Raw genomic sequence first — 23,471 nt, 5'->3', positions numbered from 1 at the left:
GACAAAATCGAACAATGGGTGCAGACCCATTTCAAAATCTCCTCCTGAGGCATGATTTATGTTCCAAGAAAAGGTACTGTAAATACTCATGTTTAAGGTGAACCAGATGTAAGATGATGCCTAAACTTCCACGTAAATAATCCACAGTTCTCGAACAAGATGATGATCAAAATTACAATACTGTTATCCATCAAAATTCTCACAGTATCCACAAGTACGTTTTCTCTCCAGTCTTTCTCATTTTAAGGAGCAAATTTATACGTGCTGTTACTCCGCTTTGCCAGTGTTGTGATAAAGGACAACGATCTCTCCTAATGTCAGTCCTAGGACCGCAGAAGATTTTAGCACAGAAGAATGCAATTTAGTCCATTGTATTTGCTGGCTGTTTGCTGGAGCAGTCCAAAACTAATCCCACAGCCCTAGTCACTCCCCCTCACCCTGGGGTGATTTTAGGAAGCAATTGCGGGTGCGTTGGGGGCAGGGGTGCTCTGAAAATTGCGGAAATCCTGTTCAGGTTCAGAAGCCGGCTCCAACCTGCTGACTTCCGAGTTTCCCAAGGACCAACCTGTGAGCGCACGGGCGACCCGAAAACAGAAGTCCCGCCAGCAATTAAAGCCGGCGGGATGACAGTTAAAGAGCCAAATGTACCTCATTGAGGTACTTAAGGCACTTTACCTGTGACAGATTAAGCACTTGGAAAGATTTTTAACTTACCCTGGCCGGCTTGCCCACCACTTCTGATTCACGCCTGGTGAAACCAGACATGAAGGGCCGGATCAGGGAACAAGAAATTAAATAAATTAAATAAAAAACCATAGACGGAAGTGAAAACACTAAATGAACCTACCTTTGCACCCTGCTCCAATGTCCGATGTCTCCCTCTTCGTGTCCCCCTCTTGCCCCCAGTGTCCCGCCAATGTCCCCCACTTCACCCCTCTGGTGTCTCCCCAATGTTCCCCCTCTTCACCCCCCCGATGTCCCTCTCTTCAACCCCCCGATGTGCCCCTCTTCACCCCTCTGCTGTCTCCCCGATATCCCCCTCTCTCCGCCCCCCCCCCCCCGATCTTCCAGTCCAATGCCGGATCTTCCATTCCCCCCCCCCCCCCAATCAACATGCGATCGCGTCGGAAACGGTATGTTTTGTTCATGCGGGTTTGCCATGTGTACCTTCAACCCACCCCCACTGCCAACCCGCCACCATTGTAAAATCGAGCCCCCGTCTCTTTCTCTGCTTCAAATGTTTATGTACTTTTCCCTTAGAAAAATGTGATACTACTTGCCTCAACCAACCTTCTGCACTCTTTTAGTAACAATTTTAAATTGATGACTCCAACCAAAGGAAACAGTTTTTCTCTATTCACCCCATCAAAATCCTTCATAGTTTTAAAAACCTCCATTAAATCTCTCTTAGCCTTCTCTGCCTCCGTGAAAACAGTCCCAGTATTTCAAATCTCTCCTCATCCTGTTTGCCATCCCCAGCATTATCTTGTTAAATCTATGGCTTTAATGTGCTTTCTATAACAAGAAGCCCGCTTGATTGGCACCCCATCCATCACCCTAAACATTCACTCCCTTCACCACCGGCGCACAGTGGCTGCAGTGTGTACCATCCACAGGATGCACTGCAGCAACTCGCCAAGGCTTCTTCGACAGCACCTCCCAAACCCGCGACCTCTACCACCTAGAAGGACAAGAGCAGCAGGTACATGGAACAACACCACCTGCATGTTCCCCTCCAAGTCACACACCATCCCGACTTGGAAATATATCGCCGTTCCTTCATCGTCGCTGGGTCAAAATCCTGGAACTCCCTTCCTAACAGCACTGTGGGAGAACCTTCACCACACGGACTGCAGCGGTTCAAGAAGGCGGCTCACCACCACCTTCTCAAGGGCAATTAGGGATGGGCAATAAATGCCGGCCTCGCCAGCGACGCCCACATCCCATGAATGTATAAAACAAAAGCCCAAAATGGCACCCACTCTATGGCCTATGCAGTGTCTTGTACAAAATTTTCATAGAATCATAGAATCATAGAAGTTACAACATGGAAACAGGCCCTTCGGCCCAACATGTCCATGTCGCCCAGTTTATACCACTAAGCTAGTCCCAATTGCCTGCACTTGGCCCATATCCCTCGATACCCATCTTCCCCATGTAACTGTCCAAATGCTTTTTAAAAGACAAAATTGTACCCGCCTCTACTACTGCCTCTGGCAGCTCGTTCCAGACACTCACCACCCTTTGAGTGAAAAAATTGCCCCTCTGGATCCTTTTGTATCTCTCCCCTCTCACCTTAAATCTGTGCCCCCTCGTTATAGACTCCCCTACCTTTGGGAAAAGATTTTGACTATCGACCTTATCTATGCCCCTCATTATTTTATAGACTTCTATAAGATCACCCCTTAACCTCCTACTCTCCAGGGAAAAAAGTCCCAGTCTGTCTAACCTCTCCCTGTAAGTCAAACCATCAAGTCCCGGTAGCATCCTAGTAAATCTTTTCTGCACTCTTTCTAGTTTAATAATATCCTTTCTATAATAGGGTGACCAGAACTGTACACAGTACTCCAAGTGTGGCCTCACCAATGCCCTGTACAACTTCAACAAGACATCCCAACTCCTGCATTCAATGTTCTGACCAATGAAACCAAGCATGCTGAATGCCTTCTTCACCACCCTATCCACCTGTGACTCCACTTTCAAGGAGCTATGAATCTGTACTCCTAGATCTCTTTGTTCTATAACTCTCCCCAACGCCCTACCATTAACGGAGTAGGTCCTGGCCCGATTCGATCTACCAAAATGCATCACCTCACATTTATCTAAATTAAACTCCATCTGCCATTCATCGGCCCACTGGCCCAATTTATCAAGATCCCGTTGCAATCCTAGATAACCTTCTTCACTGTCCACAATGCCACCAATCTTGGTGTCATCTGCAAACTTACTAACCATGCCTCCTAAATTCTCATCCAAATCATTAATATAAATAACAAATAACAGCGGACCCAGCACCGATCCCTGAGGCACACCGCTGGACACAGGCATCCAGTTTGAAAAACAACCCTCGACAACCACCCTCTGTCTTCTGTCGTCAAGCCAATTTTGTATCCAATTGGCTACCTCACCTTGGATCCCATGAGATTTAACCTTATGTAACAACCTACCATGCGGTACCTTGTCAAATGCTTTGCTGAAGTCCATGTAGACCACGTCTACTGCACAGCCCTCATCTATCTTCTTGGTTACCCCTTCAAAAAACTCAATCAAATTCGTGAGACATGATTTTCCTCTCACAAAACCATGCTGACTGTTCCTAATTAGTCCCTGCCTCTCCAAATGCCTGTAGATCCTGTCCCTCAGAATACCCTCTAACAACTTTCATGACATCTTTCCTCTTGTATTCTATGCCCCTATTTATAAAATCCAAAATGCTTTTTATGATTGTATGTACCTGCACTTGTACATCCAGGCAATTATGTATTTGAATCCTTAGGTTTCTCTGTTTATCCACACCTCCAACATCTTTCCAATGTATTATCTCAAGCTTCTAAATTGCCATCTGTCTGCTCATACTGCTAACCAATCAATGTCTGCCTAAAGCTTTTTATAGTCCTCCTAGCTGTTATCAAACTCCATACTTTTATGTTGTCAGCAAATTACATTATCATCTCCCTATGCTGAAGGGGGAGAAATTAAACTTCATTTCCGTTTTCTGGACATGAAATGAATATTGGGAAGACGAATTTTGGTTTGTGATCTCCCGTTCATGATCTCCCCTGGAAGTGCGCCGGCTGCCATATTGGATCGGGCTACCGTTAGTCATCACAGGCAGCTGCCTGAAGGCAGTGGATGCTTTATTAAAATCAGGGTCCTTGGCCTGTTGAGAGTCTCCGGATTCGTGGTGATATGCTGCATGTTCCATAACTTCACCCTGCAAACCTTGGAGCCACCTCGGAAGGAAGAAGTGAAGGAGCAAGAGCATGACCAGGAAGCCGAAAATAAAGAGGAAAAGCAATGGCCAACAATGCTTCCAGAGCTCTATGGCAACAAATAATAAACAAACACTTTTGTTAAATTATCCCTCCTACCATCATACACACTCCTTACAGCCACTAGATGAATGCCCTCATATTGTTCACCAACACCACTGCAAAGAAACTGCTATGCAACAACAAAGTGGTTCATAAATGTTCATTTCACAATTTATTACAGTGCCTGTCTTCCGTGCTTGTTTGCCTATTTTAGTGCTCCTACAAGGTGTTTCCCCAATGGCTACAGCATGGGAGGTGGAAGGCTGCTAAACCTTCAGCAACATAAAAACAGATTATCTGGTCATTATCACATTGCTGTTTGTGGGAGCTTGCTGTGTGCAAATTGGCTGCTGCATTTCCTACATTACCACAATGACTACACTTCAAAAATACCTAATTGGCTGTAAAGCGCTTTGGGACTTCCTGAGGTCGTGAAAAGTGCTATATAAATGCAAGTCTTTCTTTCTTTAAACTTCCACTGAAGACACAAGATGGTCGTGGTAGGTGACCTTGAGGAGCTTTGGCCTCAGAGGGCTTGGCTGCGGACTTCAGCCATTCAGCTGTGGACTGCAGCATCTCAGCAGCGGCCAGGGCAGACTGGCCCAGCTGGCTGTATGGCACCAACATGGGAACTTGCTCAGAGGCTGGTAGGGGAGCCGGAGTGCTGTCATCCTGAAAGAGAACAGCATCTGCCTCTCCCATGTGTTGAACTGTAATATCAATCACAGCAGCTAAAGTGCACCTCCCCTTTAAGAGGTACAGGCTGCCTTTAACTGCAATCACTGATACCCAATTTCCCACTTCTCCAATTGGTGAGCTGCCAATAAACAGGACAAGTAGCACTGACAGATCGCCAATCATAATCAAAGGAGGCACGCGTTCCAATTTTACATGTGTTTCTTGCCGACATTGGGCGTGCGTTCCAAAGTTGCCATTCGGCACAAGTTGAATTTCTCCCTCCACATCATCTATATAAGCTGAGAACAAAAGTGGACTCAGCACTTACGACTGGGGTACACCACTTCCAATTCTTCTCCAATCCTAGCAATATTCATTAACCCCAAACCTTTGTTTCATGTCTGTCATCCATGCTACTGTAATTCCTCTTATACCACATGCAGTTCTGGCTCTAGCTGCTGATTTTAAATCTCCTCTCCCTGTATTTACCCCTATGGCCTATTTCTAATTTTATACCAGCATTGGAAGTTTGGACTGAAGGAGAATTGCCATTTAAATATCACAGCCCTGGAGGAATGGAGCAGGAGTAACAGTTGACAGTAAAAGCTGACAGTACTAACTGAAAGGAATGCACTGGTCTGGTGCTGCTGTTTGATTCAACAGCTTTAACAAAATTGCTCTGCTGGGAGAGAAACAAAAGGGAGGATATGATCCGTACACTATTAACCCAAACTGGGACATAAGTTTTTTTTCAGATTCAGAACTACAGTATTGGTTCCTACTGAAAGTGAGAAAATGTCCCTGAATAAACTGATAATGAGATGTAAGTTAGAAGAGTCAAACTGTTTGTCTAGGACCTCATAAAAGTACAGAAAGTTTGTTTTCTAGAACCTTGTATGAAGGCATCAATTGATGCAGTATCCTGCTCATCCTAGTCTTTGACAGTGGTCCCTGAGTACCTCAGTTATATTGCTAAGTATATTTTGACATGAGATAATGTTAGTCTGTGATGCAGACCAAAAAAACAATGAGTCCCCATTTCTCCATTGCTGCAGAACTCTGGCCTGGACAAATGTCTTGCTTTTTAATGACCATCACATTTTTCAGTTGTATCACCTTTATCAAAATTTGTCTTGATCGCTGCAAGGAGTTCTAGATTTGAAGCTGAAATCAAAAAGAAAAGAAACAGCACTGTTACAAAGAGTAAATATTAACTAAGACTTTCCCTTCATGTTTCACTGGGTAGATTTAGTAGCTTATTTCATACCAAATTAGTTTTATTCCAGACATTATGTTTCATGCCCCATAATTCAAAATAGTTTTTTTTAAATTTGTTCATGGGATGTGGGCGTCATTGGCAAGGCCAGCATTTATTGCCCATCCCTGATTGCCCTTGAGAAGGTGGTGGTGAGCCGCCTTCTTGAACTGCTGCCGTCTGTTTAGTGAAGGTTCTCCCACAGTGCTGTTAGGTAGGGAGTTCCAGGATTTTGACCCAGCAACGATGAAGGAACGGCGATATATTTCCAAGTCGGGATGGTGTGTGACTTGGAGGGGAACGTGCAGGTGGCGTTGTTCCCATGTGCCTGCTGCCCTTGTCCTTCTAGGTGGTAGAGGTCGCGGGTTTGGGAGGTGCTGTCGAAGAAGCCTCGGCGAGTTGCTGCAGTGTATCCTGTAGATGGTACATACTGCAGCCATGGTGCACCAGTGGTGAAGGGAGTGAACGTTTAGGGTGGTGGATGGGGTGCCAATCAAGCGGGCTGCTTTGTCCTGGTCTCGAGCTTCTTCAGTGTTGTTGGAGCTGTACTCATCCAGGTAAGTGGAGAGTATTCCATCACACTCCTGACTTGTGCCTTGTAGATGGTGGAAAGGCTTTGGGGAGTCAGGAGGTGAGTCACTCACTGCAGAATACCCAGCCTCTGACCTGCTCTTGTAGCCACAGTATTTATGTGCCTGGGAGAGTTAAGTTTCTGGTCAATGGTGACCCCCAGGATGTTGATGGTGGGGGATTCGGCGATGGTAATGCCGTTGAATGTCAAGGGGAGGTGGTTAGACTCTCTCTTGTTGGAGATGGTCATTGCTTGGCACTTGTCTGGTGCAAATGTTACTTGCCACTTATCGGCCCAAACCTGGATGTTGTCCAGGTCTTGCTGCATGCGGGCACGGACTGCTTCATTATCTGAAGAGTTGCGAATGGAACTGAACACTGTGCAATCATCAGTGAACATCCCCATTTCTGAACTTACGATGGAGGGAAGGTCATTGATGAAGCAGCTGAAGATGGTTGGGCCTAGGACACTGTCCTGAGGAACTCTTGCAGCAATGTCCTGGGGCTGAGATGATTGGCCTCCAACAACCACTACCATCTTCCTTTGTGCTAAGTATGACTCCAGCCACTGGAGAGTTTTCCCCCTGATTCCCTGATATCAAAATAGTTTAGTGTAAGGCAGAATTAAAGTAGAGTACCAATGCATTTTATGCCATAGAGCATTAGGATATACGTTTTGGGGAACCGTCTGGGGGAGGCTCTCACTATAAGCAGGAGAAAGTTTTTCTTTATATAAAAGTCAAACCATGAGCTTTCCGATCCACTTTTCTACATTTCATAGTTGCATTGCTGAAGACAGCTATTAGCAATTGCTGCAGAAATTCAGGCAGAGTTTCAGGGAAGTGACCTTCTGCCTGCTCCTTCATATCCACCCAGCCCCAACACATTTTCCTGGGTGAAACTCATTAAGTGTACATGACGAGCTCCAGACAGGATTCCAAATGTCAAGGGAACCCACCAGTGCAAAACAGAAAACTACAGCAATTCTGCAGCGGGGATGATCCAGCGAGGGATCTTAAAGGGGAAACCAAAACCCACTGAGAGCTAAGTAATTGGGAACCAAATGGAAAAAGAGGAAGCTACTACATGGGGACACTATCTTCTCCATGCCTGCCCCAGGAAATGACGGTAACAGAGGTGGAAAGGAGGAATAACTCCTGGGACCTGGACCCTAAGCGCGCCCCCCCCCCACCAACTGTTTGCATGTGGTGGGTGGGAAGGAGCAGTCAGCAGCAGTCCTGGTGGGGGGCAGTGGAGGGTAATCCCAGTCCGGGTGGTGAGACAACGGTAGGCTGATTTTGGATGGGTTCATGGTTCATGGAGGAAAATCCCCCCCCCGTAATTTACTGATTCTGTGCAGTTATCAGGGTCTTGGTACATTCAGTTATTCATCAATTCTTTTCATGGTTTTTTAAACAGGTTAAGAAAAACAGGCAGTTATGGTGCAATACTGCTATCATAAAATAATAAAATGCACTGGGAAGACAAAATGGATGGTAACGCAGACCTTGCAATTCTGTGACCTGCACCGTTCAATCAGACTTGGGCTGATAGGAAAATCAGCCTCAACTTGGTGGGCAGAGGTTACAAGCTCCAAACTATTTACATTCAGCATTTAAATAGTCAATCTCAATCCAACTGACCACTGAGGTGTATGAAGTGGGAAATTGAAATATCCTGCTGGTATAAGTGTTACGTTTATTTTCCTATTTAGGACTATGTTCAGAGGGTAGGCACACCTGATTTTGTTCTGGAGCAAAATAATATTTTATATTAATATTTTTTAAGCCCACTTTTGTTGCGGCTTGCTCCTGCAACATGATCCTTGACAATGGTTCTTACTACGCAATTTGAGCATTAAAGTGCTGTTTAATATTTAATGCCTAGAAACCAAAAAGAGTTTATCTGATAGGGGTTCAGCTCTGTCAAATGGATTGCTACAAATGAAACTGATGAAAGAATTATCCTTTCAAAATTAGGAACCATTTTTATTGTTTTAGATTCAACACATTTCTGCCTCTAAAGTCATGTTAATATTAGCCTTTTATTTAACCCAATTAGTTGTACAACAAGCAATATAAGGGTATGTGTACTAAACAGGAAAACCGAAGATATATCAGTGAGAGCTGTACCTTTTAATGTGTTTTTGTATCTTCATCTACCTTATACATCATGTGCAGCTAGAAAGTAAGCAATCTCATGACAAACCTCTATCAGAGCAGCTCCAGAGTGATTTTAGTTTTATTTCACCAAGAGCCATCATTATATTCTGCTGCATGCATTTTCTCCTAATCTGTTATGGATTATCACTGGATAAGCAACATAGTCGTATTGTATAGTTAATAATGCAGCGTGGATGCAGTGGATCATTACATGGAGCACACTGGGAGTAATACCCATCTTCAGCAATAAATCCAAAAATCTAAATTAGAATAATAATCTTCCACTTCACAAAAAAGTATGTGATATTTGATTTTTTGTTTACAGAAAGGATTGAGTAATGCATAAGCGTTGCATTTTAAAACAAAGTTTGTACAGATTTTTTAAAAAGCCACAACATGTGGGCATTGAAGGTATATATTGAAGCCAGATGGGCCAGTTTATGGAACAGGAACATAGGAACAGGAGTAGGCCATTTAGCCCCTCAAGCCTGTTCCGCCATTCAATGAGAATCATGGTTGATCTGTGACCTAAATACATATACTCGCCTTAGCCCCATATCCCTTAATACCTTTGGTTAACAAAAATCTATCAATCTCAGATTGCCATTTGCGGAAGAGAGTTCCAAACTTCTACCACCCTTTGCGTCTAGAAGTGTTTCCTGACTTCTCTCCTGAAAGTCCTGGCTCTAATTTTTAGGCTATGCCCCCTAGTCCTAGACTGCCCAACCCTCGGAAATAGTTTCTATCTACCCTATCAGTTCCCCTTGATATCTTTAAAAAAATTACTCCTTAATCTTCTAAATTCCAGGGAATACAACCCTAGTTTGTGTAATCTCTCCTCTTAATTTAAACCTTGGAGTCCAGGTATCATTCTAGTAAATCTACATTGCACTCCCTCCAAGAGCAATATATCCTTCCTAAGGGGCAGTGCCCAGAACTAAACTCAGTATTCCAGGTGTGGTCTAACCCAGGGCTTTGTATAGCTGTAGCATAACTTCTACATTCTAGTCCTGTATTCTAGTCCTCTAGATATAAAGGCCAGCATCCCATTAGCCTTTTTGATTATTTTCTATACCTGTCCATGACATTTTAATGATCTATGTACATGGACCCCTAAGTCTTTTTGGACCTCCACTGTTTCAAGCTTTTCACCATTTAGAAAATACTCTGATATATCCTTTTTAGGTCCAAAGTGGATGACCTCACACTTGCCTACATTGAAATCCATTTACCACAATTTTGCCCATTCACTTAATCTATTAATATCTCTCTGTAATTTTATGCCTCCATGTACACTGCTTACAATGCTACCTATCTTTGTGTCATTGGCAAACTTGCATATGTGGCTATCTATCCCGTCATCTAAGCTGTTAATAAATACAGTGAACAGTTGAGGCCCCAACACACATTCCTGTGGGACATCGCTAGTCACATCCTGCCAATTTTCCCTACTCTCTGTCTCCTGCTGCTCAGCCAATTTCCTAAACAGGTCAATAATTTGCCCTCACAGCAAATAGTGCATTTCAGGCTGATATGAGGGCCAAAATGTCTCATCCAAAGCCCATTAGTCAGATAGCCTCCATTCATTGAGAAAAGCAGGAGATGTTTTCTTTAAACACATACCCTAAGGGAAGCGGGGTGGAGAGGTAAATAACAGTTTTATCGATAGGCCTACTGCTGAATCAGTAATGGAGAGGAAGTCAGCATCCCAGCCCTCTCCCTGGCTGGAAACATAAGAGAAAAAAGGATAAAGTGACAATCAGTCAGATTTTATAAAGGGGCCTGGAGCTGGAAGCTAAAATGCAAGATGTCAGTTTTTGTAGTTAGAAGTTCTGTAGAAAGAAAGGTATGCCAGAAACAAGTAAGTTAACCAACATAAGGAACAGGACCCATGATTTATTATCTTTTGAGGAGAGAAGTAAGATTGAGTTAAGTAAGTAGAATTTGCTTTGACTGTTACTCGCTGTGACAGTCAATGTTCATTTCCTGTCTGAAATAAAGCAGCTTAACAATTTGTTTCTGGTCTCTTCTCACCAAATGTTTCCGCTGTCTTTGGAGAAACGTGCATGAGAAAGACAATTTGGATCACAGGGGAGTCCTATTGTTGAACACTGGGTTATGCTATCATATAATTAAATATTGGGCAGTATGGGCACACTCCTGAATAGAAGACGCTGAGACCGCTTATGGGAGTGATCAGCCCCACTATACCCAAAACAATATCTAAGGCACACTTTAAGCCCTCTGTTCTCGCTATCTACCATCCCATCTCCAACCTCCCATTGAAAATGTTGTTGCTTCCCTGACCTATGCCACCTCTTCCACAACTCCCTGTTGAATCCCTCCTATCATGTTTCCACCCTTCTCATATCACCAAAATAACCATAATCAAAGTCATGATTGATGTTCTCTGAGATTGCAACCATGGTGCATTATCCTTCCTTGTCCTTCTTGAGCTTTCTGCAGCCTTTGACATAGTTGGTCACAGAAGTCTCTACTGCCACTCCTCTGTTGTGCAGCTCCATGGAACTGTCCTTTCTTGATTCCACTCATACCTAGCATATCATGGCCAGAGCATCCCTAGCAATGGCTTTTCTTCCCACCCAGCACCGTCACATCCAGAATCCACCAAGTATCCATCCTTGGCCCCTTTGTCTTCTTCATCTATATGCAATCCCTTGGCAATGTCATCTGAAGCCATGTGGTCAGCTTCCATGTGTAGACTGATGACACGCAGCTCTGCCTATCCATTATCTCTTTTGACTAATCTGGGAGAAGCAGAAGACCAAAGCCATCATCTTTGGCTCCTGCCAGAAACACCATACCTTCACTATTGATTCCATTCCCCTCCCTGGCCACGTCTAAGGCTACACCAGATTGTTCACAACCTCAGCATCCCTTTTGACCCCAAACTAAGCTTCCGACCTCATATCCTCTCCATCACAATGACTGCCTACTTTTACCTCTGTAACATCACTTGCCTCCATCCTTATCTCAGCCTGGTCTGCCGCTGACAATCTCATTTGTACCTTATCACCTCTCGATTTGATTACTCCACTGCCGGCCTCCCATCCTCCACCCTCCATAAATTTCAGCTCATCCAAAACTCTGCTGTCCATATGCTATCTCACACCAAGCCATGCTCACCCACCACACCCATCCTCGCTGACCTACATGGGCTCCTGGTCCCCCAACTCTTCAAATTTAAATTTCTCAATCTTGTGTTTAAATCCCTCCATGGCTCGCCCTTCCCTATCTCTGTAACCTTCTTCAGCCCTTCAACACCCCCCTCCCCGAGGTTCATCCAAGTTACTTTCCATCTGATCAGTCTTCAAACAACTGAGATTACTAACTTGTGATCGCTCTTAGATAACCATACTGCATAGCAACAGTGACATTTTAATTTTGTATGCAAAAGTTGAATACTCTTAGTTCTTCCTGTTATTGATTGGTTTCATTTAAATAGAAGTAAGCAAAGATTCATGGTCCAGTGTTTTCTGCTTCTGCACTTGGCAACCTGCATATTTCCGTCCAAATGAATGGTTGGCAAGCCTGGGCTGGCAAGTGCCAAAGCAGAAAACTCAGACCAAGGTGACATTTACAAATTTGAAATTTTCACTTTCTGATTAAGTTGGTACATGTTTTTAAACCAAGACCAAACTTATTCTTTATAGGTTAAAATAGTAAAATAAATGCTTTAAAATTGGGTTATTATATTATTGCAAAACTCAAGTTGCAAAACTCAAGTTATTTGGCTTGATTTCTACAGTAGTGTTTCAAGCACCTCAATAAATATATTTAGAAAAGTCAACTTTTATTTCAGCACAATTTGAAATTATTTTGTTTGGATTTAATAACAAGGAATTTATTTTATTAACCCCTGTTTTTAACTTTCCTCTGCTTGCCACCCACCTCCTGTCCCCATGATCCTGTCACCACATTCCCCTCCCCATCCAACATCTGACCACTCAGCTACCTTTTCTAGCTAAAATGTTGATCAACATTATTAAAATCCACATAGCAATGGTACAGTCAATTATAGCAGGAATTAGTTGCTTTCAGCAGCTCCTTCCACATATTTTGCAAAAGAAGCTATAGTCCTAATCAGGAAAAGGAACCTGATACTTCTATCAGCTTGATGTTTTCACTCCAGTGGTCATTCTGATGGCAACACTGCTCGCCAATATTGTTGATGGGTCCCTTTGTTCAGATACTTTCTTTCAAACCACCATCACCATCCCCTTCCTCACAAAGTTCACTCTTGACCTCTCCATCCCCTCCAACTACTACCTAATTTCTAACCTCTCCTTCTTGTTATAGGCTCTTAAATGTGTTGTCACCTCCCAGAGGCATGCTCTCCTCTCCCGCAACTCCCCTGTTCAAATCCTTTTTGTTTAGTTTCTTCCTTGCCCACAGCACCCTGGTCAAAGTCAACAATTATATCTTGTCCTTCTCTGCCTCACTGCAGCATTTCAGATGGTGGATCACGCCATCTTTCTTTACTGTTTCTCCTCCATGGTTCACTTCAGTGAGACTGCTCTTCAGTGGTTCCACACCTACTTGTCCCAACGTAGCACATCTACAGCAACGGCTCCCACTCAGTCACCTCCAAAGTTCTCCAAAGATCAAAACCTGTCCCTCTCCTCTTCTTCATTTCTCAGTGATATCATCAATAGCATGAGGTCAGCTTGCATGTGCATATTGACGAGAAACAACTCTGCCTCTCCACCACTTACCTCAAACCTACAGCCAAAACTTCTTACCTTTGCCATTGACTACATCTCCTCCCTTGACTGCTCACTCAGGACAAACTGGACTATATGAGAGCCCAGTGTTTTGCTTGACCCAGATCTAAGCTTTGAACTCCTTTTCCTCTCCATTACCAAACTGCTTATTTCCATCTCCACAACATTACCTGCCTCTGCCCTAACTTTATCCTACCTTTACCCCATTGCTACCAAAACCCTTATCCATGCTTTTGTCATTTCTGTTTGAACTTTTCTAATTCCTTTTTTGCTGGGCTCCCATTCTTCACCTCCATAAATTCCAAAACTTTGCTGCCCACAACCTGATCTGCTCACCTATCACCTCTACCCTTGTTGACCTACATTAACTCCCTGCTCATTAAAGGACTGAATTACAACCCTCCTCCTTGTCCCCAAATCCTTCTACAACCTTCTCCAGCCCTACATCCCCTCCCACACCCTCATCCTTTAACTTCCTGTGTGTCCTGCAGTCACTCCTCTCCACCTTCCAGAGCCTTCCACTGACTCATACCTACCCTTTGAAATTCTCCCCCCAAACCACCTTTAAAGGTCTTTTCAAAACACATCTTCAACCAAACTTTTGGTCAAATCTAATCCTCCCACAAAGGCTCCTTTTTTCCTCTGTGAAGCACTTTAGGATGTTAAAAGCATTAGATAAATATAAGTTATTGTTGAGGGAAGAAAAGTGGGAATAAAAGGCATAATCATAACAATTATACACTTACCACTTGATTTTCTGCATCTGGTCAATGGTTTCTGGGAGAGGAATATTGATTGTTTCAGGCAGAAACAAGATCAGAATTGCTGACAGTACTGTTAAACCCCCCATCAGAATGAAGGGTAGAAGCTCATTATAAGCACCTGTGAAAATATATACCAAAGTTAGTTTGTAAAGTGAATATCAGCACATCAACATAAAGCCAAAGGGACAACATGTAACACCAATCTTGTAATTGCTATAAAGCACCCTTGAGTGTATTCTCAATACAAGTACATACTAACAATGTGAGGATTCTTTCAGCCATGCCAAAGTTCAAAAATACTGTGCCATACTCTTTCTTTTGCAGTGCTCAATCACTTCTATCACCAAAAACGTATCAGCTTCCCACTTGAAATTACCAGCACTATACACCTCCACAGTTTCCCTAGGCAATATGTTCCATAAATCTTTTTTGTGCAAAGTAGACAAATCTAAATTTTACTAATTAAGTGAAGCTAATCTAATTTAGCAGTCAATCTGAAAGCACCTGTTCAGTTTGTTAAACTGCCATTTAAATGTTATTAAGTGTCTTGTGGGCCAATCCAGTTGTGAAGTGCATAATTTCCGGTGAAAAATTGTACACTGACATACAATGGGGGAAGCCACTGATGTCAATCAAAAAAAAGTTACAGGTGTCAGATTAGTCTGAGTATTTCAGTATAGTTAACTGAATTGATTTGATTACCTGTTACACCAGATATATTAATTAAAATGGTTGAGAACTAGTACAAGCATCCCTTAAAAAGCATCATGTAGAAAGCTGCAGCTGAAAAATATTGAACACTGACTATAATTATTCACATATGCAACTAACAATTGCAATGCTCTCACACATTCTGGAGGGATGGTACTTTACAATCAGGTAAGCTTTCTTAGGGCTGAAAAACTTTGCTGCACCTTAAAATACACAGCACAAAACAACCTCTTGTTCAATACATGTTTTTCTTCTCTTTACAGAAAAAGATGGTATACAACAAAAGGTATCAAATGCAGTCTGATGAAAGTAGGTCATTGGCTCGGATGCAGTACACAGCATAGTTGAGTAGGCTGGAGGAGAGTAAAATGTTCTTGATTTGTACAATTAAAATTGCATTCCTTAGCACTCCAAACCCAGCTCAATACTGCACAAGACAGCCATCTACTTGCAAGTGCAGAAAGTACAGCACCAGTGATCCTGTACACAGTAGCACAATTGCAGCATTTGTGAGAGAATGCACCACGGGTAAAGCTTACTCATAAATAACTCCAGAATTAAATGGAATCCAGGTCAGTGCAAGGGTTTGGGATGGATGAAAGGAGGGAGTATTCAATCAGATCTGTATCATATAAAAGAATACCAACACCACGTATGTGGAGTAAGTCTGTAAATTTCCTAACTAAATGTAAAGCTTTAACTCTGGTATCTTACCAAGATAAACAAAGTAAGGTGAGATGATGCTGCCCAGCCTGGAGGCCATTGTGCTCACTCCGACACCCATGTTCCTTACCACGGTTGGGTAGAGTTCAGCAGTGTAGACGTAAACCATGGAGAAGGCAGAAGTGATAACAAATTTTCCGACCATCACCAGCACTGTGGTAAATATTGAAAGATCTAGAAAAACCACAAGTAACCATAAACTTGGTGGAAGATGCACTGGTCTACAAACACCTGTCTGTATTATCACCAGACATCTATGGGCTTTTTTTCTGAATGTGTAGTTCTGGCACAGATTCTTGCTTGCCAGGAGTGTCCAATGGGAAATCATAGACACACTTCTCATGATTTTCCATTCATTAAAATGAATGGGTGGAAAATCATGAGAACGCATCCACGATTTCCTGATAGGCGCTCCTAGTAAGGTTCTGCAGACATTCAATCAGAAAATCAGCCCTTAATGCTGGCATTATAGTTACCTGGCTGGTGTAAGTGAGGCACATTAAATAAAAACATCTCATTCATGCTGGCCAGGCTACTGTCCCTTCTAAAGCTTGAAGTGTTACTGTACTCATACAGACACCTCCATATATCACATCAGTGACCCTGTACATGTGCATTGGCACTTGGATCTTCATAGGAAACCAGAGTACAAAATGTAATCTTCCATCCCTTATGCCTTATATTTAAAATCCTTATTGTTTATTATGCCAAGCCCCAGCTGTCCACCTTCCCGAGATGTCCTCCTCCCTTCTCTCTTCCCTTAGCCTCTGCACTGAGTGACTCCTCATCCTCAGTACTTTAAATATTCACCTCAACTTCCCTAGCACTCTCCTTCAAATTCACTGTTCTCCTGTTATTTCTCAATCTTACTCTTCATTTAAACTCTCCTACCCATATCCTTGATGTGGAGATCCCGGTGATGGACAGGGGTGGACAAATGTAAGGAATCTTACAAGACCAGGTTATAGTCCAACAGTTTTATTTGAAAATCACAAGCTTTCGGAGATTATCTCCTTCGTCAGGTGAGTGAGTGAATGAGAGGTTCTCAAATCGCATATCTTATATTAGGCTGGGAATCAAAGGTGTCGTTGGTGTCCAGACAGGTTAGCCACGGAAAACATTACGTCCCAGTATACTGAATACACAATGGGTCAAATTACCCATATCCTTGGCCATCAACTTGACATCTTCATTTGTCATAGCCTCTGTGCAACCATGGTTTCAATCTCCAACAAGCCCCTCTCTAACTATTTCCTTGTTTCCCCTTCCACCCATCTCTCCCTACACTACTTCAATTCCACCACTCTCATCATCTGTCTATGGAGGTTCCTTACAGTCTTATTGTCAAATTCCCAACTCCCTTGCCTTTGGCTCGCCACTTGTCATGACATCTCCTCCACTATTGATGCACTTAACTGCTTCCTTGCCTCTCTCTTCAATGCCATTGATCCTAAGAAAAAAATCACTGTCACTCACTTCCATCATTCCCCTGGTACAACCCCACCTTCCCTTCCTCACATCAGCAGGGTACAAACTTGAACACAATTGACACGCAACTAGCCATTTATCACCAGATCTGGCTTGACCACCTCAAGCCTTACCATGTTTCTCCCTTCTCAGCCAAAACTGTCTACTATTCCATGATCCATTGAGAAGGCAAGGATTACCCAACCTTTTTTATGACCAACTGCTTCCTTAAACCCCTTCTCTTGCTCTGCCCACCTTTGTAAAATGCAAGGAGCTTGTGGATTTCTTTGTCACCAACATCAAGACTTTCCATGTTGCTGCTTCCATTGTCCTCCTCTTCCTCATCCCTCCTGGTCTCCCACACACTCTAGCCCTGAACCTTAGTCTTTCTGCAGTTTCTCTCCCATCTCCTCCTGTCTTCTCTGAACCCATCTCATCCATGATCCCCATCTCCTGTTTTCTTAATCCTCCTCCCACTCAACTCCTGATCACCCAACTTCCTTTCTTGGCCCTCATGCTGACTGACATTGTCAATGGTTCCTTCTTTCCAGCAAAATTGTAGTCACCAACCCTCCTTAAAAAAAGGCTTGAGGTGGTCAAGCCAGATCTGGTGATAAATGGGTAGTTGTGTGTCAATTGTGTTCAAGTTTGTACCCTGCTGGTGTGAGGAAGGGAAGGTGGGGTTGTACCAGGGGAATGATGGAAGTGAGTGATAATGATTTTGTAAACTACTATTTCACCTCCAATCTCCCTTTCCTCTCTGAGGTCCTCAAATGTGTCATTGCATCCCAGCTCATACCATTCTCACCCAAAACTCCTGTTCAAATCTCTGCAATCCAGCCTGCACCATTCTCACTGCACCAAAATGACCTTAGCTAAAGTCACAAACAACATGTTCTGTGGTTATGACTGTGGTGCATGATCCCTCATTCTCCTGACCTCCCCATAGAGTTCAACATGACTGACCACACCATCCTCCTCCAACACTTTTCCTCCATTGCCCAGCTCTGTGGAATTGCCCTTGCATGGTTTCATTCCGACCTATCTGAACGTAGCCAGTACATCTCCAGAAATGGCTGTTCCTCCCTCCCCCACACTGTCAACTCTAAAGTTCTTGCCTCCCTTCCCTTCCTCATCTGCACGCTGCCGTTAGTGACATCATACTCACGTACAGAGTCAGTTTTCACACATACACTGATAACACCTAACTCTAACTCTCCACCATCTCTCTTAACCCCTCAATCACCCTCTGCTGTCAAATTAATTTTCCAACATCCAGTTTTGGATGAGTCATCATTTCCTCCCGTTCAGTATTGGGACGACTGAAGCCATTGTCTTTGCTCCTCAGCACAAACTCCACTCTCTTGCCTCTGATTCTTTCCCCTTCCTCAACCAATCATATTGAACCAGACAGTTTGCAGCCTTGGTGTCTGGTTCAACCCTGAGCTGAACTTTGAAACTCATATCCTTTGCATCATCAAGACCGCTTACTTCCACCTTCCACAGCATTGTCTCAGCACCTCACAACAGAAACCCGGGTACAAGCCTTTAATGCTCTCCTTGCTCACCTTCATCCTATACCCTCAAGAAATTTGAACTTGTCCACAACACTGCCACTAAGTCCCACTTGCCCATCACCCCTGTCTTCGATGACCTACATTGGTTCCCTGTCCCCCAATACATTAAATTTGAAATCCTCATCTTCATCTTTAAATCCCTCCATGGCCCCTGCACCCTCCCCAAAATAATTAGTTCCTTTCACTCCAGTCTTTTATACATCACCCTATTTCTTCACCATTGGTGGCAGAGCCTTCAGCTGCCCAGGTCCTACTCTCTGGAATTCCCTTTCTGCCTCTCCACCTCTCCTCCTTTAAAAACCTCCTCAAAACCCATCTGTTCAACAGCTTTTGTTCAACCCTCCTACTTTCTCCCTTCCTAGCTCAGGGTCCGTTTTCTTTACACCTGTCTGTGAAACGCCATGGAACATTCCTTACAGCAAATGCTCTATGTAAATGTAAGAACTGTTATATGGGACTCAATTCTCTCTAGTACATGGGTTCCCTCAACTTACTAGCATGACTCAACTTCCCTGTGGGAGGGAGAGATGCACCAGTGAGTAGATATAGGGTAGTTTTAATAAACAGTGTAAGGCGCATTGGGGTATAAATTTATCTTGGGCGGGAGTGCAAAACGTGTTATTGCCCAAGGAAATTTATACCCCATTATATTCTAGGGGTTCGTATTGGCTCCAGCTATGCTGTTTGTGGGTTCGGTGGCAACAAAATAAACATGGGATTCAACTGCTCTGTACTGATTCTTAGGCAAAATTTACAATGCTAGTCACACACTGATTTTTCTCTTCCAACTGGTCTCCCGCTCAGTGCCCAATCCTTATGATGCAGGTTAAGATCAATGAACATACAAGAATAGGAAAGTGGGGTCTTCTGAGTTTGTGGCACAGTGTGCCAGAATGCTAAAACCTCTACAGTATTACACCACCTATAAATTTCAATTTACCGTGAAATGCTGCATTAAAATGCATGTTAACAAAGACAATAATTGTAGATGTATCGTAAAAATTTACTTGAAGGTACGAGCTGGATGAAGAAAAGGACAACTCCACCAAGAAAAAGTGCGCCCGAAAGGCTGAACCTGCGGGGAAACCTCTGGAGAAGAAGCCAAGCTGCTGTGTAGGCCGGAACTTCAATGGCAGCAGAGAAGAAACAGTTCAAATAGGCATCACCGTTGAGATTGGGTGTGTTCAAAGACAGACCATAGTATTCAATTGATAGAATCATCCTACAACAAAATGGTACAATCTTCCTGTAAAATCTTTTTTAAAAACTTATTTCTCCCTCCCTGTTCCATTTATGTTTTTCTGGATTTTCTCCCTATCTCAATTGTGCTCCCTGCACCACCTATTATTTCCCTCCAATAGGGCAGGCTGCAGACCCCACTCCAAGTACTCTGTTAATGCTGAACACAGGAGTGTCTTCTGGAGGTAAACTGGGCAAAGAGATTTGGGATTCCAATTACACAAATCATTTAAAGCTTTTTGACAGGTATAAAAAGCAATCAAAAAGGCTAATGTAATGTTAGCATTTATCTCAAAGGGGAGGAAGTTATGCTTCAGTTGTACAGAGCCTCGGTCAGACCCCATCTGGAGCACCACACCTCAGGAAGGATATATTGGCTTTGGAGGGGGTGCAATGCAGATTCACCAGAATTATACCGGGTCTTAGTGGGTTAAATTATGAGGACAGGTTGCATAAACTTGGCTCATATTCCCTTGAATATAGAAGACTGAGGGGCGATCTGATTGAGCTGTGTAAAATATTAAAAGGATTTGATAGGGTAGATACAGAGAAACAATTTCCTCTGATGGGGTAAATCAAGAACGAGGGGACATAATCTTAAAATTAGACCGAGACCATTTAGGAACAAAATCGGGAAGGACTTTTTCACACACAGGGCAGTATAAATCTGGAATTTTCTTCCCCAAAATGCTGTGGATACTGGGACAATTGGAGCTTTCAAGGCTGAGATCGATAGATTTTTGTTGGGTATGGATATCAAGGGATATGTAGCTAAGGCGGGTAAATGGAGTTGAGGTACAGATCAGACATGATCCAAGTGAATGGTGGAGCAGGCTCGAGGGGCTGAATGGCCTACTCCTGTTCCTATGAGACTCCACCATTAAAGACCACCTGTTTACAGTAAACACGTGGTTGAATCTCAAGAAACACTGGCCGAGGCCTTGAAGCAAGTTATTTACCTGCTTGCCCCCTCAGCCACTGAATGTCACAAGGTACCAAAGGGGATGGAAAAAAAAGCTGGAATAAAAGACAGAATGTAATGACACTGATCATGCTAGAATTCAAAAGGAAGCAACATTAGGTTGTTAATATGGCCAATGAGGTCTACTTCCTTGTAAAACACAGAGACAGTTCGAGCTGTTCTGTAGAAAACTAGATGGATACTGCAATCCAGCTGTGCGGTAAAAACTCTGGCATAGAAATTCGATCACGCCGCACCTGCTTATCAGGCATAAAACTGTCCTGCGTCGGAGGTGCTCTGCCCGTCATTTTGGATCAGGCTCTTCCATGAAGGGCACGGGCCAGAATTATTCAGGAAGCTCATAAGAACATTAAAATAAGAGTCCTACAATGATTGTAGGATCCTTTTATGAAATTGGTCTGCCCTAACACTTGACTCGCCATGTGATAAACTCACCCAGCAACTCATGGCGCTAACAGTCAGGAAGGATCCTACAGGAATGCAGTTTAAAGGGCTCACCCTCTCCATACAAGTTAGTTGCTCGTTTGGCTCTCTTAGGCTGCTAGTTAACTGCTGAATCTTTTTTCTGACTATTTTCTGTGTTCCACAAGTGAATTCTGACTCCTGGGAACAACTTTGCGCTGATGTTGGATTGCTTTGGCTGCTTTACAAAGAGTTTATTCCAGACATGGGTGGTTTGTTAGATCTAGCTTTGGGGCTGAAAGAAGTGTGGTGATGAAGACAGGAAAGAGCAGGAGCAGCTGGGAGAAGATGGAGCAGGAGGGCACTGGGCAGGATGCCATAACCATAGTGGGTCTTCAGGGACATATTTCAAACCTCAACTTCACTGAAGAGCAATGTGTGAGGCGCCTATGCTTCAACAAGGAGGCTGTCGCGGCTCCTGCTCCAGCTGCAGCCAGAACTAAAACCCACAACCAGGGCATGGACAGCACTGCCTGTGGCCATTAAGGTCAACGTGGCACTTAACTGTTACAACACAGGGTCTTTGCAGGCTGCAGCAGGTGACATCAGTGACATATCGCAGTTTTCTGTGCATCGCTGTTTCCGGGTGACGGAGGCTCTCTGCACCAACAGGAATATGTACATCACATTCCCCATGGTCAGAGCACAGCAGCGTGAGAGAGCACTAAGCTTCACCCACATTGCAGGCTTCCCCAAGGTCCGAGGTGCCACAGACCACACCAAATTGCCCTGCATACTTCCCATTGCTACCCTGTCACCTTTGTCAATAGAAAAGGATTCCATTCCTTGAATGTGCAGCTTGTTTGCAACCACAGGCAGCACATTATATAGGTTTCTGCCCAGTTTCCTGGCAGGAGTCATGATTCATTCATCCTACGACATCTGTGCCGCCTTTATTCCAACCAGGCTATCGGGTTACAGGCTGGCTACTTCGCGACAAGGGATACCCCTTCTGCACATGGCTCATGACGCTTGTCAAGAACCCGGGCACAGTCACAGAGTATGCCTACAATGAGAGCCATATCGTCACCAGAAATCTCATTGAGCAGACTATCAGTGTGCTAAGCAACACTTCGATTGCCTGGACCATTCATGAGGAATGTGCAGGACACCCCTGACTGTGTTTTCAGATTTATGGTCATGTGCTGCACGCTACATAACTTTGCTATACTGAGGGACCAGCCCTTACCACCACGTGGGCATCAAAAACTGGAGGTGGATGATGATGATGAGGAGGGAAAAAAAAGAGCAGCACAAAGAGGAGGAAGAGCAGGAGCAGCATCGACCACCAGAGCCCCTAAGCTTAGAGCTTTAAGAGAGCAACTGATCCAAGAGCGCTTCACCTGAACCATCCCTCCCTTCCCCAATACACTAACAGTCCCGCAATCCTTACCACCATCGTCCTCAGTACCACCATCCGATTCCCTTTCTTCAGTCCAGCCTAACTGGTCTTGGCCTCAACTGACTACAGATATGAACACCATCCAGAAAACAAAAGTTTTACTTCAACAACACACTTCAAATTTGAATAACAGTTAACTAGAATGATTATCACTCTTGTGCAACCCCCTAGTCCCTGTCTTGCTACAGCTTGGGAGGTGGAAGGCTGCTGAGCTCCCATTGAAGAAACTTCACATGGCTGTGGCGGGCAATCTTGAACAGCTATGGGCCTTGAGGGTCCAACTTTAGACTGAAGCATCTCAACGTAGACCTGGGCAGACTGGCCCAGCTAGCTGTTTGGAACTAACATGGGCATTGGCGGAGCAGTCATGCTGTTTTCCTGAGCAAGGGCAGCAGGCGCCTTTCCCATGCAGCCAAGGCCAGTCTCCTAGGGCTGTGCCTCAGCACTCCTACGGCTCTGCATGAGAACAGAGTGTAGGAGTGATGTGATGCTGTGGAAGCCCCTGTCAGTGATGGCCTCCAGAGCCAAGATGTCAGCCATCTGAGCGTCCATGGCAGCAGTGTGAGCTTCCATGAAAACTGTCATCAGAGGCTTGATCATGGTGAGCCCCACTGCCATGTTCATGGAGCTGACAACTCGCTCCATACTTGACAGAATGGTCTCCACACTCTGAGCGAAACCCCAACACAAGTTGGAGCTG

At 44.0% G+C, this 23,471-nt stretch overlaps 1 protein-coding gene and 1 long non-coding RNA gene across 7 annotated transcripts in view; one reads left to right on the top strand and one right to left on the bottom strand.

Annotated features, from left to right (window-relative positions):
• Positions 1-23,471, top strand: part of LOC137332377 (uncharacterized) — an 86,725-nt gene that overhangs the window by 25,663 nt on the left and 37,591 nt on the right. For all 6 annotated transcript variants that reach the window (XR_010965644.1, XR_010965642.1, XR_010965643.1 and 3 more), the window contains exon 2: positions 19,700-19,921. This is a non-coding gene — a long non-coding RNA (uncharacterized lncRNA). The remainder of the gene's footprint in view (positions 1-19,699; positions 19,922-23,471) is intronic.
• The window catches only part of LOC137332376 (organic cation/carnitine transporter 2-like), a 54,373-nt gene continuing 36,689 nt past the window's right edge, over positions 5,788-23,471 (bottom strand). Inside the window, exons 7-10 of the mRNA XM_067996155.1 lie at positions 19,694-19,908; positions 15,634-15,816; positions 14,191-14,326; positions 5,788-5,876 (exon numbers count right to left, since the gene is read on the bottom strand). Of these exons, the coding sequence (XP_067852256.1) occupies positions 5,834-5,876; positions 14,191-14,326; positions 15,634-15,816; positions 19,694-19,908 (577 nt within the window). The 3' untranslated portion in view covers positions 5,788-5,833. The remainder of the gene's footprint in view (positions 5,877-14,190; positions 14,327-15,633; positions 15,817-19,693; positions 19,909-23,471) is intronic.

The sequence above is a fragment of the Heptranchias perlo genome, chromosome 14 (genome assembly GCF_035084215.1).
Source record: "Heptranchias perlo isolate sHepPer1 chromosome 14, sHepPer1.hap1, whole genome shotgun sequence".
In the NCBI taxonomy this organism is placed as follows: Eukaryota; Metazoa; Chordata; class Chondrichthyes; order Hexanchiformes; family Hexanchidae; genus Heptranchias; species Heptranchias perlo.
Note: the sequence above shows the minus strand (reverse complement) of the source record. Positions and strands in the feature narration are given on the sequence as shown.